The sequence below is a fragment of the Pleurodeles waltl genome, chromosome 2_2 (genome assembly GCF_031143425.1).
Source record: "Pleurodeles waltl isolate 20211129_DDA chromosome 2_2, aPleWal1.hap1.20221129, whole genome shotgun sequence".
Taxonomy (NCBI): Eukaryota; Metazoa; Chordata; class Amphibia; order Caudata; family Salamandridae; genus Pleurodeles; species Pleurodeles waltl.
Genome location: NC_090439.1, coordinates 582,111,493 through 582,127,159, shown reverse-complemented (window position 1 = coordinate 582,127,159; position 15,667 = coordinate 582,111,493). Strand labels below are relative to the sequence as shown.

The 15,667-nt window shown below is 44.4% G+C and overlaps 1 protein-coding gene across 1 annotated transcript in view; it reads left to right on the top strand.

Moving 5' to 3' along the window:
- Window positions 1–15,667, top strand: part of CCDC178 (coiled-coil domain containing 178) — a 1,079,202-nt gene that overhangs the window by 943,125 nt on the left and 120,410 nt on the right. The window contains exon 20 of the mRNA XM_069220096.1: window positions 9,466–9,600. Within this exon, the coding sequence (XP_069076197.1) occupies window positions 9,466–9,600 (135 nt within the window). The remainder of the gene's footprint in view (window positions 1–9,465; window positions 9,601–15,667) is intronic.

The following is a 15,667-nucleotide window of genomic DNA, read 5'->3' as shown; positions in this document are numbered from 1 at the left end:
TTAATTTCTTTTTTCTTCACCAGGCGTTCATTCTTTCACTATTTTTTCTCTTCTGTTCGTTCTTTCTTTGTCTTTTTTATTTTCTCCTTCCTTTGACTCAGTATGCTCCTTTAACTTTTTTTAGATCTTTCTTCCTTCCTTTCTCTGGTGTTTTTCTTTTCTTTATCTGTCAATTCACGTTTTACTTTAAATACCTCTTTTCCCGTTTGTATTTTTCCCTTTCTTTTCACACGTCTTTCATTATTTTTTCCTCTTAATATTTCATTCACTAGCTTCCTTCCCTTTTTCTCTTTGTCTCACATGTTTGCTCTATTTCTTCTCTTAGTTGTGTTTTCATTTTCTCGTACTTTCTTTCCATTTTTCTTTTACTTCTTTGCGACCCCTTCTCTTTTATTCTTTTGTCTGTTGTATTCCTTTTGCTTCTCCTTTTGTGCCCCAATTGCTTTCTCTCCGGAGGACTATTTATCAATGGAGCAACAGGTGCAGTGGCACCGGGGTCCAGAGACCTACAGACCTTACTCAACTCTAATTACTGCTGTATTTTCCTACCGAAAGTGCAGTCAACTATTTTCCTTGCTTATTCTGGGGGCCATGGCACCGTTACTACGCCACTTGTCCTCTCCATCTTTACTCCCACCTCCCTCTTTCCTTTCACCCTCCAATCCGTCCTAAATAATATTTTTGGTATGGTGTTTTCAGCATTACACTCTAATGCCAAAAGTTTATTTCTGATAAAGGTTTATATGATAATTGTATATATTTTGAGATAGAGGAAGAAGGTAAATGGAAGTGCTTTAGTTAAATACTGGGCTACTGAAATTATATGGCAGGAAAAGACAACATTATGAGGGTTGACCAATATATGTGGCAAAAAAAGTCCAGTTATGAATTTACAATGCCAATACCTCTAACTCAAGAAAATGCGAGACTTATTGCATTACAAATGCTTGTTTAATTGTTTTTTTCCTTTAGTCTGTGGAGACCCCCAAAAGCCCCCCCTTGTTGTTGTTTTATGCTGCAAAGCTGTGTAACCATATCTACTGCTTGCAATAGTCCTAGAGTGGCCCGTGGGCCCGTTTCCTTAATCATTTGCTTTTTTGAACCATTTGGCTTGAGAGTTTGTAAATCAACCTTGCTCAGCTTAGAGAATTGGAATGATTGCTCTCTAACCTAATGTTGTTAGCTCTTTGAGTATATCCTAACTCCTCCAGTGAATTGTTTGCATTACAATAAATGAGAGACTATTTTACATCTGAATATCATATTGAACCATAACAGATTTGTCTCAATCAGTTCTTTGTCTCATACAGTCACTGTACTCAGATATTTTATTTGCTGCAGTGTATATTTTAGTTTTTGTCATGACGCAAGTGTGAGCCTCACCCTAATAAGGCTTCCTAAGGCTATTTGTTTATCATATTGGAACAGCCTTCTTAGGGTCAGACAATGCTGATGTGCTAATCAATGAACAGTTAAGTAAGTTGATGATCTGGTAAATTGAGACTGCACTGCTAAAGAGTCCACAAGAACAAAGAGCGCAGTGATAAAAGTAATGAGAGTTTACTGGCAGAAGCATGTACGTCACTTCGCAAGACAGCGAATCACTTACAGGCAAGAAGACCTGGTGACTCTGACGAGTCAGAAACTTCCATAATCGAGAGCCTTTTCAATGGCTTTGGCGTGCTCCAGTTTCTGTATAGCTTGTATTATGCTGCTTAGTTTATTGAAGTGAAGTCTATAGAAAGAGGACTAACTAATTCAGTCTTTCACTGCTGTCAAGAGGGACAGCAATTCTTGCCATTGCAATACAAGTATACAAATGGGACTTCACTGCTTATTAAGACGAATGCTGAGTTTTAGGGAAACAAGGCAGAGGAAGGTATTACCACACCATTAATTAATCAAGTGAATGTTTAGAATTAACATGTACAACTACTTCACACAACACTTCTGTTGTTTCTATGTGATGTAAATAGTAAGTGTCATTATAACCCATTAATTTGTTTTTGAACGAACTGATTTCAGAAGAATAGAAGGCTGAGTTTTCCATGCTGTTGGGAAAACTTGTGATCTGTAGATCAACACGTTTCAATGGCGAGCATCTAACTTACTACGTTGGTCTATTGACCACAGTGTACACCTTCTTCAGTACAATCTAATGTTGCAGGCCTCGAAACGAAAAAGTAGACTTCAAATTACACCATCCTATATCTGAACTTACAAAGATCATTCCAGAGCCTATCAAATCTTATTTTAATTTATATAATGAATGTTACATTGTGCTATTTTACATTAGATGAGAGTTGTATGCATCTCCCTTTCACCCAAAAGTTGCTTCAAGGAGAAGGCTCAGGGGATTAGCAAGACTTGAAATTGTGCAAACAGGGAAGAGTGCTCTCATGGTTGAAACACAACAAGGGTTCCATGAAAAATATGGAAATACATGAATTCCTTTGCGAATATAAGTTTGTGTAAACACACCTAAAAGCACAGTTATGGTGGAGGATTAAGAAATGCATTATGCAATGTCTCCCACATAAACATAGAGACTAGAAATGGTGCGTATGGAATTTTACTTATTAGGAACTTCACAAGTGAATTACTGAAGACCTGCACCTCAAAATAGTACACATACAGCAACTTGGCAAGATTACTTTAAAAATCCTTAATTTAAAGTGAGGTCGTCGCAAGCACTTTTCAAGTGAAATTAGTTGCATGACTGGAACTAAGCAAATGTCCCAAATATGGGTTCGATATTGCACTTTGTCATTACTGAACACAGAAAACAAAGTTCTGCTCCAAACATAATCAAGTTTTCAAACAACCTGATGTTGAGACTGGTGCAGCCTTACCAATTGGGTTACGTGTCAGTAGAATTATCTCTGTGCGTTCCCTATGTCAACATTTACTATACAATCCAGTTATGGTACGATCATCTGTAAGTTTTTCTATTTTCCTTCATTTTGTAATGTATTTTCCTTTTTTCTCCTCAATTATATTTTTGAGTAGACCAGACAAGAAAGGAAGAGAATAGTAGAAAGTAGCAAAAGAAAATAGCAGGAAAGAAGGAAATCATAAAAATGTTTGTAACATATTTAAAAAGCTAACCTCAAGTTAAAGGGCCTTATGTACAATTATTCATGTTAGAAAAATGTAGTTCCTATTTGACCGAAATGTTATTTTGTGAACCGACCTGTGTATTAGTAGTTCAGTTCATAACATGAGGAAACTGAGTGGACTGCAGTCCGAGCTACCTAATTAATATTATTTATGTTGGTCGCAAATTGCAACTATATCTGATTGGCTAAATCACAGAGAAGGTAACCTGCGAGTTTCAGCAGACCATCATTCCTGTGATATTTTTTAACAGCACAAATCCCTTAAAGGAAACCGAGCTGCTTTTAAAATACAGTTTCTTCAAAGTTTATTGAGAGATTGCAGTAGTCCCACGGAACCCAGCCTACTCTCCCTGAAAGCTGTAATCCAATTCTTAAAGGAGAAGGGGTCCAAAGATGAACCTTTTCCTTTTTTGACTATATCACCACCCCCAAATTGTGAGGTGAAACTTTTCAGTGATGTGTGCCCAGTCGCAAACCATTGATACATATGAATAGGATTCTAAATTTAGACACGACATCCAATACACACCCTTTCCAAATTACGATTCATTATCCAATTCCCAATTCCCCAAATCCCCAATTGAAAAATTGTACTGACTCCTAAAATGGCCCTGGCAGCTTTGCTGGACTGTTCCTGTTGGAGCAGGGTCAAGACTGATTTGCATATGGCTGGGTCCAAAGTAAGGTGGCATGGTAGGCAAAAGATCTATGGGACCCTTGCTCACTGTGGCACTCGAACCAAGCTACACCTGACTGAAGAGGCCCAATGAAGCTGAAACAGTCTTGGGTTGCTTGGGTTTCTGTTCAGACAGGCCCTGGTTTGGCAGTTTGTGCTGGACTGTGCCAAATGGAGCAGGACCAAGACTGATTCTATATGGCTGGGTGTAATCTGAGGTGGCACGGTCGGAAAAAGAATGATGGGTTGGAATGCTAATCCGAGCAATTGTCTGTAGTTGAGCTTACCGCAACGATTCCTCTTATCACCTCTTGTGTGTTTGTTGTAACACTCTAAATGCCCAAAAGTATGCCCAGATGTGGATCCCTTGCAAACTCGTCCATTGGAACAAAGCTACACCTGATTGAAGAGGCCCACTTAGGCGAAAAACTGGTCTGGTCTTGGCAGTGATTCAGTTCAGCTGAATCATCCTTGTTGGGGCAGGATGAAAACTGATTTGCACATGGCTAGGTCTAATCTGAAGTGTCATGGTGGTCAAAATGATGTTGAGTTGGAATGCTACCCCAAGTGATTTCCAGTGGTAAACTGTAGTGAGCAATACTACATGTGAAGAGGAAGGTAAGTCCTTTTATTAAAATGTAGACCGCTGCGATGTCGCAGCTACTGCCTCAACCGTCCTCTCAACTCCCAGTTTCTCGAGCTCACTCTCACAAGCTCAGGACGTAAGATGGGAGCCGCGAGGACGCGGCAACACCATATTATCCTCTTCCCTTACAAACGAGCAAATAACAATTTTTCCATTACCATTACTCATCAAGATAGCAGTCTTCAAAAGAAACAATAACAACAAAAGAAATAAAAATAAAATTAAAGATACAAAGCATCAAGAAAGATGAAACACAAAATCATAACTCAAATACATGTCACAGAATTAACGGTATCTCAAAGGTTTCACCCTTTGTCTACCACTCCTGCGTACATAACGTTCAAAAACAACTTTATCAACATCTGTTGGATTCGTTTCATCAGTAACCGGTTCACTGTGAGATGGTTTGTTCAGACATTCCATAGAATGATCAGACTTACACATTTTGTTAGGAATTTCCTTGACTTTAACCACCCTGTCAGCATTCCACCAATTTCGCAAATTAACCCTAACAGCATTACCACATACTTTGTCAATTATCATGGGTTCTGAAAATCTCTTTTCTCCATTCTTCCTGTGAACAGGAAGTTTGATTCTAATCTTGTCCCCTACTTCAAATTGATGGGGGTAGACTCTCTTTGATGAATCAAAGTATTCCTTCAACTTACTGCAGCATTCCTCCCACCACCTTTTGTGTGTTTGGCGCTCTATACAAATTAAACAATATTTGAGATTTGCTATTGTAGTTGAAATTGTTGATGTCCTTTTCTATCCTTTTAACACAAAAAGTATCCTGTTGTTTTACCTTGTAAAACATGGAAAAGGAAAATTGTCAATTCTATCTTTTGTGTCTGGAGCTAGCTATGTGCTCTGGTCTATGCTAATGTGAGCATAATATTTGAGAAATGTGAAAAATGTCAGTCATCCCATAAAATTGACTTCCATTACTAGTTCCGGAAAAATGAAAGCCTAAGCTGGAACACACATCACATCGATCAAATTATGCAAACACAAAGAGTGCCAAATAGAGCTAAAGACTAAGAATGGTCATTTAAAGATTGTCAGAAGGACTGACCCTGCCACCAGGGCCGGCTTTAGGACTGGTGGCGCCCTGTGCGACAGTTTATTGTGGTGCACCCCCCATGATCTCCTCCTCCATTTCACTCACTACCACCCGGCAAATGTGTCCCTCATCTCTCCATCGCTCCCCTTTCACATACATTCATGTGTTTTAAAGTACTTGTAAAGGCTTGCTTTACTAATCCACTCAGCTAGCCACATAACATAAAGGGGCATATTTCTAACAACGCTAATGTGGCGTTATAAGGCCAAAAACACTGTGGCATATTCACAAAGTGGCACGCATTGCGCCACTTTGTATCCCTTTGCACTACATTATGCCTGCGCCAGGCATAATGTATGCAAAGGTGCGATTCCCCCACTAGGGAGGGCCAAAAAATGGGCAAAGAAATCTGACTGATTTCTTTGCGCCATTTTTTTCTGGCACTTTTAATTCCTGCTCAAAGCAGACGTTAAAAGGAGGCGTCTGTTGGTTACAATGGGTCCCTGGGTGCTTTGCAGGACTAGCATCAACATTTTTTAACGCTAATCCTACAATGCGCCGGACTAGCGTCAAAAATTCTGACACTAGTTCCCTAACTACCACCATGTTGCACCATATTTTAAATACAGCACACACAGGGTGGCGTTAGGGAGTGCTAAGGGACGCAAGAGAAGTAGTGCAGCACTGTGGGCAGTGCCACTTTCTTCAAATATGCCCCATTGGGGCATATTTAAGAGCCCCTAGTGCCATTCTAATGCCACATTAGTGTAATTTTTTTTAAGCTAATGTGACGTTAGAAGGCCAAAAACGCTGAGCCATATTTACAAAGTGGCAAAATACATGCATTGCGCCACTTTGTAACCTTTTGTGCTACATTATGTCTGTGTCAGGCATAATTTATGCAAAGGGGGCATCCCCTTGTTAGGGGGGGGCAAAAAAATGGTCCAAAGAAATCTGACAGATTTCTTTGCGTCATGTTTTTCCAGCACTTTTAATGCCTGCTCACAGTATTCATTGAAAGGAGGCTTTCATTGGTTACAATGGGCCTCTGGATGTTTTGCAGGATTAGCGTCAACATTTTTTATGCTATTCCTGCAACGCGTCAGACTAGCATAACAAATTCTGACGCTAGTCCCCTAACTACCGCCATGGTACACCTTATTTTAAATATGATGCAAACATGGTGGCATTAGGGGGGGTGCTAAAGGGCGCAAGAAATGTGGCACAGAACTGTGTGCAGTGCCACTTTTTTCAAATATGCCCCATAGGGAAGTGCTTAATTTATAAATAAAAAGGTGCCGGTGCCCAAAGCGATCCTCTTAAACACACGGCTGCTGCAATTAAATGTGAGAACACGGAATATAGAGGCAGCATAATCCTGAAGCCATCTCGGGCCTCTTCAATCCGTTTACAGGCACTCCCTGCCCGGTCAGCTCACTCTTGCGGATTTCTGCTTTTTCCCATTGTGACGCTTTTTCGTTTTTCTCTTCCTCCATCTTTCCCATATGTGTCTTTTTCTCACATTAACTGCTTGAGGCAGAAAAATAAGTGCTGGTGCTCCACACTGAAAACAACAAGCACAAATTAAGAACTGCCATAGGGGTATATTTAAGAGCCCATAGTGCCATTCTAACATCACATTAGTGTCATTTTTTTACACTAATGGGGCGTTAGAAGGCCAAAATCGCTGCGCCACATAAACAAAGAGGCGCAAGGCATGCATTGCGTCACTTTGTAACCCTTTGCGCTACATTATTCCTGCGCCAGGCATAATGTATGCAAAGGGGCATCCCCCCGTTGGGGGGGCCAAAAAATTGACACAAAGAAATCTGTTAGATTTCTTTGCGTCATTTATTTTCCGGCACTTTTAACGCCTGCTCAGAGCAGGCATTAAAAGGAGGCTTGCATTGGTTACAATGGGCCTGTGGGTGCTTTGCAAGATTAGCGTCAAAATTGTTGACGTTAATCCTGCAAAGCGCCGGACTTGCGTAAAAAAATTCTGAAGCTAGTCCCCTAACTACCGCCATGGTGCACTATATTTTAAATATGACGCACACATGGTGGCATTAGGGGTTGCTAAGGGGTGCAAGAAAAGTGGCGCTGGACTGTGTGCAGCGCTACTTTTCTTAAATATGCCCCATAGTTCAGTTTTTTACAGCAGGTATATTAACCCACTATGCTACTTTATGTTGAGTCAAAGCTGCCATTAGGCAAAACTCCCATCTCTCTCTCTAGCAGGAACATTAATCACAAGGAGGTATCTTGAAATTGTAATTGTTTCTTGAAGGCTAAACGCACAAGGAACAACCAGTTGCTTTTAAATCGCAAGTTTCGGAAGTTATTGATAAACAAAGCGCTTCCCTGGGGTCAGCACCACGGTGCGGTCGCACCGCTTGCACAGCCCAAAAGACGGCCCTGCCTGCCACCCCAGCCGCGGTCATCCCAGCAAATATAAAGGTTGTAGCGATGTTGGTTGCCTTTTTTCTTTCTAAGTAAATCCTGCGTCAGTGGCTAGAGACAGGCAAGAAAGGAACGGGGGATGGTTTGATAGTTGTGGGTGGTCCGTTACATGTTGGCACGGCAGACCAAACTGCACTTTTGCTTTTTCCATAACATTTCCCAAAAGAGGCGGAATTTCTTTGGAAAAAGCTGAACAAATATCACCACCTACTGAGCGCGAGTCGGGGGCGTGTGTCATATTTTTCTGTCCAGGACCCACCAGTCAATCATGGCAGTTCTGGGGGCATCCTTTGCAGGTACAAATTGCGGCAGATGGGCTGTCCTAATTAGAAAGGCCACTGTGATGCCCCCACGCCGATGCCGTCCGCCCAGAGGTTGTCTCTAAGACTTTGCGATAAGTGTGTCCCCCAAACCCCTGACATGGGGGGACCAGAGAGAAGGACTGACAGGACGCACAACACGTTTTGGAGAATGTCCCCTTCCACCCCGGATTTAAATGTGGCCCTAAATAGTGCCGAGTGTTAAAAGAAGACCGATGAATATGCAGGCTGCCTGGCCTGGACAGTCCTGCTCTGCTACCAACATGAAATTGTGAAATTTGACGTTTCAGTGTACACATAAAATGAAAGCAAAAAAAAAACGTAACATTCTTAGGTGTATGCTGCGTCTAAGAACATGATGAGAAACATTATTGCAGTGCATGACGACAACGCTCCCTTTTGCATAATAATCGTGCAAATCAGCTTTTAACTGAAATAATCCCGAATTCTGAATCTAAAAATGAGAAAGGCCTTGTGCATGGTTGTGGCACGCGTTTGTGAATGGAATTTGGGAATATGTGTGGTTAGAACGTTCGCAACGCTGAATCCTGGTCTGAATCATTGGTGTCGCAGTAGCTGGATCAATTAATAGTGAGCTCTTTCTGGACATTTCTTAGCCGGTATTGTTCTCCCTCCGTAGTTGATGGTTCAGTTAATTCACTTTAGTTCTTTCATGCTCCAAAGCGCACATTGCAAGTCTGTGATAAGCCTTACAAGAGAAAAACAAGCTACGGTGTCCATCAAAGTCTTAGACTTCCGTAGTAAACTTTGGCCTGACCTGATGTGCCATTCAAAAGGCGTTTGAAGATTATTTTTTGCAAAAGAAAAGGTTCAATATGTCCTGAGGCGGAAGGTTCTGAGTTAAACTGGGTGAAGTTGAAATATTTTACTCATCAGCTTTGCAGTCACAGAGTTTGCCTCAGCTAGCACAAAACTGCTGAGGCATTTAGAGAAAATTAACCCCCCATCCTGGCAGCCAGATGTGACTGGTTTCTGATGAATGCGCATGAGTGGGCCTAGAAACCAAGAGACTGTGAAATTCCTGTCAGACTCTCACAGTGCAGAGAGGGCTATTGACTGCTTTCTATATTTCCCTCCATCATTCTTCGTGAACATTGCCATTAATTTCGTCTCCCACCCTGACTGGTGCTGTTTTTTTCTCTCCTCTCGTCCCCTTTTAGCTCTCCGCACTACAACACCGGATGCACAGGGCCCTGCTGGAGTACTTCAAACTGCGAGGCCTCTACAGCCAAGCTGGGCTGGCAACGTGCCAAGCCGCCTCTCACGAGAATGTTCAGAAAATATTAGCCGTGCAGGTAGGAGATGGCGGGAAGTAGGCATGATCACTCCGATCTAGATTGAAAGGCAAACGATGGGCAGCGTGATGAAGCATTGAAACCATATCCCATCAGAGTTTTATACATTTTTAACCTCTTTAATAAACCGCAATTGCTTGGAGGGTGGCTTCAGCGTCTTTGCACATGTACCAGACATGCTTTCAAAACGGAGAGGGGATTTTTTTTTTAATGCAAAACTTACACTGTGTTATACTAACTTGAATATTGTGGGGCCTGTGCACATACGAATTTATGAGTATAGGGAGCAGCATTACAGAAGTACTTTTTTATAGGTACTCTCAAAGAAGAGCAAGTCTTTTCTATTTGAACTAATTGTATATACATATTCTATTAATATTCCGAGTTTATTCACATTTCAGATGGTTTTGAACCAATTCACAAAGCCGTGTAAGAATACGTAAAAGAGTTCTATATGAGGACTGCTTTGCCTTTGTCAATAGCCCCATTTGTGTATCTTGTTAGGGATTCAGTATTTGCAGTCGTGCATGTATGTCATAAATTTGTAATTAATGAAAATGTTGTTTGACTTTCAATGCGTTCTGTTAAGTCCTCAAATATAGAAGGGTTGCTGTAATGAGTAACATTTATATATGGGTGTTCGAGAACATTATAGTAAAAGCTTGAGTGCATTTTTCTCTCGGAGCAGGGGCGTGGGAGACGACCTCCAGGGGCCCCCTCAACACAGAACCTGGCCTCAGTGAGCCGGGGCCGGGGAAGGGGGGGGGGGGGAATTGTCCCTCCATGTTCTTTGCCCGGGAGTGGGGGGCTCCAGTTTCGTTACACCACTTCTGCGAGTAGGTAGATTGCTCATCTAACAATTGTAAAATGTGTTATGTTTTAACGTATTAGCTAGAAGGACTCTATAAAGGGTTCCTTCACTTCCACAAGCCTGGTCTACTGCTTTGCGACTCTTGATGTTTCATTCATTACATTCATCTATCTGCAGGTCATGGGTGTCAGAGGGCAGTCATTTTTCATATTCCACAATGGTAAATCCTTTTTTTTTCGTGAAAACTCGATGGTAGGCTTGGAGAATAAATCACACAGTTCCCTCCCGGGAAGAGTTACATATGAAACACCAGCATTTATCAGGGGTTCTCACTCTAAAAATGTTGGCATCGAACAATGTGTCATTTGTCGCAAGGTCGTTTTGTCCCATTGCAAATGTTCACTGAGAATTGCCTGCCCTTTGTGTCTGCAGCTTGTCATGGCTCTGTCATACTTTAAAAAAACAGTGTCACATAAATCACCACCTTTTTAACCAAGAAGAGCACGTGGCGCCAAGTGAGTTTAACAGGTGCTTTTTCGTTAGGTTCAGCAAGTTTAATCTGTCTGGATACTGTTGTTTGGTGGGCATCCACTCAGAGAGCAGCCTTTACTGTGAAGGGGCGTCCCTTTTCACCGCGCTATATGTACAGCAGCTGGATGTGGCGATCTGGTGTGAGCATATATAATCTGTCTGCCTTCTAGAAAGCACCGGAGTGTATACGCACGTCCCTAATATCAATCTAGCTAAAAAGGGTTTTATTTATTGAAAAATGATCCCACAACTCGAATCACCTAAATCATCTCTAGATGCTGGCCCTTTGCACAGCTTACCCAGGAGCGTAGATATCAATCTATTAAGATATCAATGGACACCGCCCCCTATTTTCCCCCCGAAAAAGCAAATGGGAAAGTCGAAATTCCTACCATAATAACTTCAGTTCTTTTCTTTCCATGTGAGTTAGTGCTGATCTGGAGAAGAGCTACCCCTCTGTCTGTCTTTTAGACAGTTTTTTTCACCTTTTTTTGACTATTTTTGAAAGTATGTCATAGAACGTTTTCCAAGAAGGCAGGTTTCAAGCCGTTTGGTGCCTGTCCCATGCCATGTCGGTATTGGTCCCACAGTTAGTGTGCTTGTGGTGTCTCGAGTGCGACCATGATTCAAAGTTGTGCTTGGATTGCTGGGCTATGGTGCCAAAAGCATTGAGGGAGCAATCCCTAAAGCTGCTTATCCACCGGCAGTCGGCACCAGCTAGCATGAGTCCTAGGAGGTCTCAGTACCGTTCAAGAAAAAAGGTCATGGGACCACTCCAGGAGCCCCAAGTCCTCTTCCTCGCGGTCCTCAGGACACTCGGGGAGGAGGCACAAGAAGAAGAAGTCTAAACGGACTTCGACTTCGCCTCATCCGTCAGCCTGCGCGACGAGTGAGGAACATCGGCGTTTCAGGCACGGTTCTACAGAAACGTGGCCAGTTACGACTCTGTGCCTCCCCTTGTTTCTGGGAGCCTGAGTGACTCCCGTTCAAATAAAAGACTTTTATGAGGCCATGCACTGCGTATTCCAGTGGGCCAACCCCCCCGGAGTGCCTTCAGGCCCCACTGGGTCAGAGGAGGCCCCATCAGGTTCCACACTGATGGCTCTGGCCTCAGCTCCGATGGGGTCTCATGGATCCGACCTCAGATCTGGTTCATCACCGATCGTGCCAACGCATCCTTCTCCGGCACCAATCCCAACACAGATGCTTCTGGCGCCGCCTGCGTCCACTGGCAGTGCCAGCCCCATTCTCATACCTGGTGACTCAGAGCTGGAACAGTGCTGATCAAAGCTGATTCTGGTGTCGCCAGAGCCCATTGGTCCTAGGTCATTGCCTGAGCATTTTCTGGAGCAGCCAAGCATGGGGAAATGTGGAAGGGGTCACTGGACCTTTTAGTATAGTTAGAGACCCCAACTTCACTGGACTGGTATAAGGAACGAGGAGATGCCAGTGGACTGGACACCTCCCAAAATACTGGCTTGCTCTCTCCACCTACTGTGGCTATGGAGGAGGGAGCATCTTATGCAATGGTGATGAAGAGGGCAGCGGAGGTCCTTGACCTCAAACTTCCTTCTGTGGCAGTCAAGGCTAACCTCATGATGGACGTGTGACAGCCTTGGGCTTCCTCTTCCGAACCCCTATTGCCCTTCAATGAAGCACTGACTGATGTCCTGCTAGGAACTTGGTCCAAGCCCAGCACAGGGGCTCCTGTGAACAGGGCAATTGCCCACCGCCATCACCGTGCCCCTGGTGATCCTAGTTTCCTCACCCAACACTCAGCCCCCTGAGAGCTTGGTAGTCCAAGCTTCAACTTCTTGTGGTGCATTCCCTGCTGCTCTCCCGGACAGGGAATCCAAGAGGCTGGATGGCTTAGGCAAGGAAATCTTTTCTCCACTTGCCTAGCATTGCAGTTGGTGAACACTGCATGCCTGTTGGGACATTATTCCTTTATCTTGTGGGATAGAGTTGCACAAGTGCTGCCACAGGTCCTGGAGGAGGCCCGGGTCATCCTCTCCCAAGCAGTGAAAGATGGGAGAGATGCAGCAAAGTTCACCATTGTGTGTGGTCACAACCGACACTCTGGGCAAAGCGGTTTCCTCGACAGTGGCCTTGTGAACATCTGGTTTTTCAGAGGATGTCCAGGCCAACCTCATGGGCATGCCCTTCGAGCGGACTTGTCTCTTCAGAGAGAAGGCAGACTCGGTCCTGGAGCACTTTAAGGACTCCTGGGCTACGACCAAGTCCTTGGGCCTCTCAGTGACACCTCACCCCCACTCTGCCTTTTGTCCCTTTTGTGGCTACAGAAGGGGCATGCCACTGTACCAACCCTATGCTAGCCACCATTCTGCTCAAGCATCCCATGCTGGGCGAGGATGTGAACGTGGTGCATTCCAACCCTATGTGTCGGGTAGCCAGAGGCCGTCCACCACCAACCCCCTTGCAGCTGCAGCCTCTAAGTCCCCTAGCCTGGTTCTGCAAGACCATGGGTGCCCAGTTGGAGGGAGAATCCAACATCATCTCCTCCACTGGCAGTCCATTACATCAGATAAACGGGTCTTGCAGATCATTCAGCAGGGCCACTCTCACTTTCCAATCTTTCCCTCCCCCAGTATCACCAAAACAAAAACAGTAGGCAGAAGATCATCTGTCCTGGCCCCAACAGGAAGTAATGGCTTTCTTGGCCAAGGGAGCTTTAGAGAGGGTTCCAATATCAGAAGTGGGCAGTGGTTATTATTTCTGCTACTTTTTGATTCCCAAGAAGAACAAGAGACTTCACCCTATTCTAGACCCCGAACCGTCAATCTCTTCCTCAGAAAATAGAAATTCAAGATGGTTACTTTGGCTCACGTCTTGTCTGCCCTAGAACAGGGAGACTGGTTGGTAGTGTTGGACGTTCAGGATGCATATTTCCACATCCCCATCCTGTCTGCCCACAGGCATTATCTGCCTTTCAAGGTAGGCAACAAGCACTTTCAGTTCACTGTGCTCCACTTTGGCCTTACCAGCACCCTCAGGTGTTCACCAAAGTGATGGTGGTGGTCGCAGCTCATCGGCACAGGTCAGGGGTTTCAGTATTCTTCTACCTTGACGATTGGCTGTTGAAGGCAGGCTTGCCCCAGGCTGTCGTCTTCCACCTTCAGATCATGCGGACCTCCTGCATTCACTGGGGTTCACTAACGTGCAGAAGTCACACCTGATTACTTCTCAGATGCTCCCTCTCATTGGAGCTGGTCTGGACACAGTGCAATTTCGGCCCTATCCTCCTGACCAGTGAGTCCGGGATATTCAGGCTATGATATCGGTGTCTCAGCCTCTGTCCTTGACTTCAGTGAGAATGACTCTGAGGCTGCTGGGCCTCATGGCTTCCTGCATCCTGCTGGTGAATCATCACAGATGGCATATGCAGGCTCTGCAGTGGAACCTGAAGTTCCAGTGCACAGCATCAGGGGAACCTCTTCGACATGGTCTATATCTCAGAGGGAACTGTAAAAGACCTGCATTTGTGGCTGATGAACTGTGATTGGGTCAAAACAGACTCCTCTCTCTTCCCCAACCAGACTTGGCAGTAGTGACAGATGCCTCACTCCTGAGATGAGGAGGCCGTCTGGGAGACGTGGAGATCAAAGGACTCTGGTCTCCGGCAGAGTCTGGGCTCCACATCAACCTATTCGAGCTCCATGCGATCCAGTTGCCACTGAAAGCATTTCTTCCCTTCTGTCAAGGAGAAGTTAGTGCAGCTGTTCACAGCAACACTACTGCCATGTGGTACTACAACAAGCATGGCGGAGTGGGGTCGTGGACACTTTGTCAAGAGGCCCTGCATCTCTGGACATGGCTGGAACAGCAGGGCATAGCCCTGGTAGGTCAACACCTGGCAGGTTCTCTGAACACCAGGGTGGACTAACTCAGCTGTCATGTCTAGCAAATCACGAGTGGCATCTCCATTCGGAGGTGGCTCAAGGGCTGTTTTAGCAGTGGGGAGAGCCTTGGTTAGATCTGTTCACCTCCGAAGAGAATGTGCAAGGTAAGCAGTTTTATCTTAAGTGGAGTTCAGGCCTCCTGTACACCTTTCCGCCCATACCACTTCTACCCAGAGATCAGGAATTACCGGGCTCAAGTTATCCTTGTGTCTACTGACTGGGCAAGGAGAGTCAGGTATCCTGAGCTTCTGAAAATGAGCATCGATCCTCCAATCAGGCTCTCCCTTCGGGAGGATCTTCTGTCGCAGCAGCAGAGGAGAGTTCTTCACCCGAACCTGTCAACTCTCTGCCTCCTTGCATGGAAATTGAGCGGCAACAGTTGATAGCTTTTGACCTTCCTTCCGAAGTCTGTAATATTATCCTGGCAGCCAGGCTTTCCTCCACTAAAATGGTGTATGCCTTCTGTTGGCCCAAATTTGCAAAATATTGTACAGACAAGTCTATCAACACTCTTCCTGTCTCACTTTCTGATATTCTTTTTTTCCTTCTTACCCTTGCTCAGCAAGGCTCTTTTCTGGGCACCCTTAAAGGTTATCTTTCTGCTCTGCCAGCCTTCTTGCGGCTGCCTAACCGACTCTCTTTATTTAAGTCCCCTATTGTAAATAGGTTTCTGCAGGGCCTTGTACATATATTTTCACCTTCTCACTTTATCATGCCTCAGTGGGGCCTAAATCTTGTTCTCCCTTACCTCATGCTGGTCACCTCTGAATGCTTACTGTCAAGACAATCTTCATTACATCTGCCC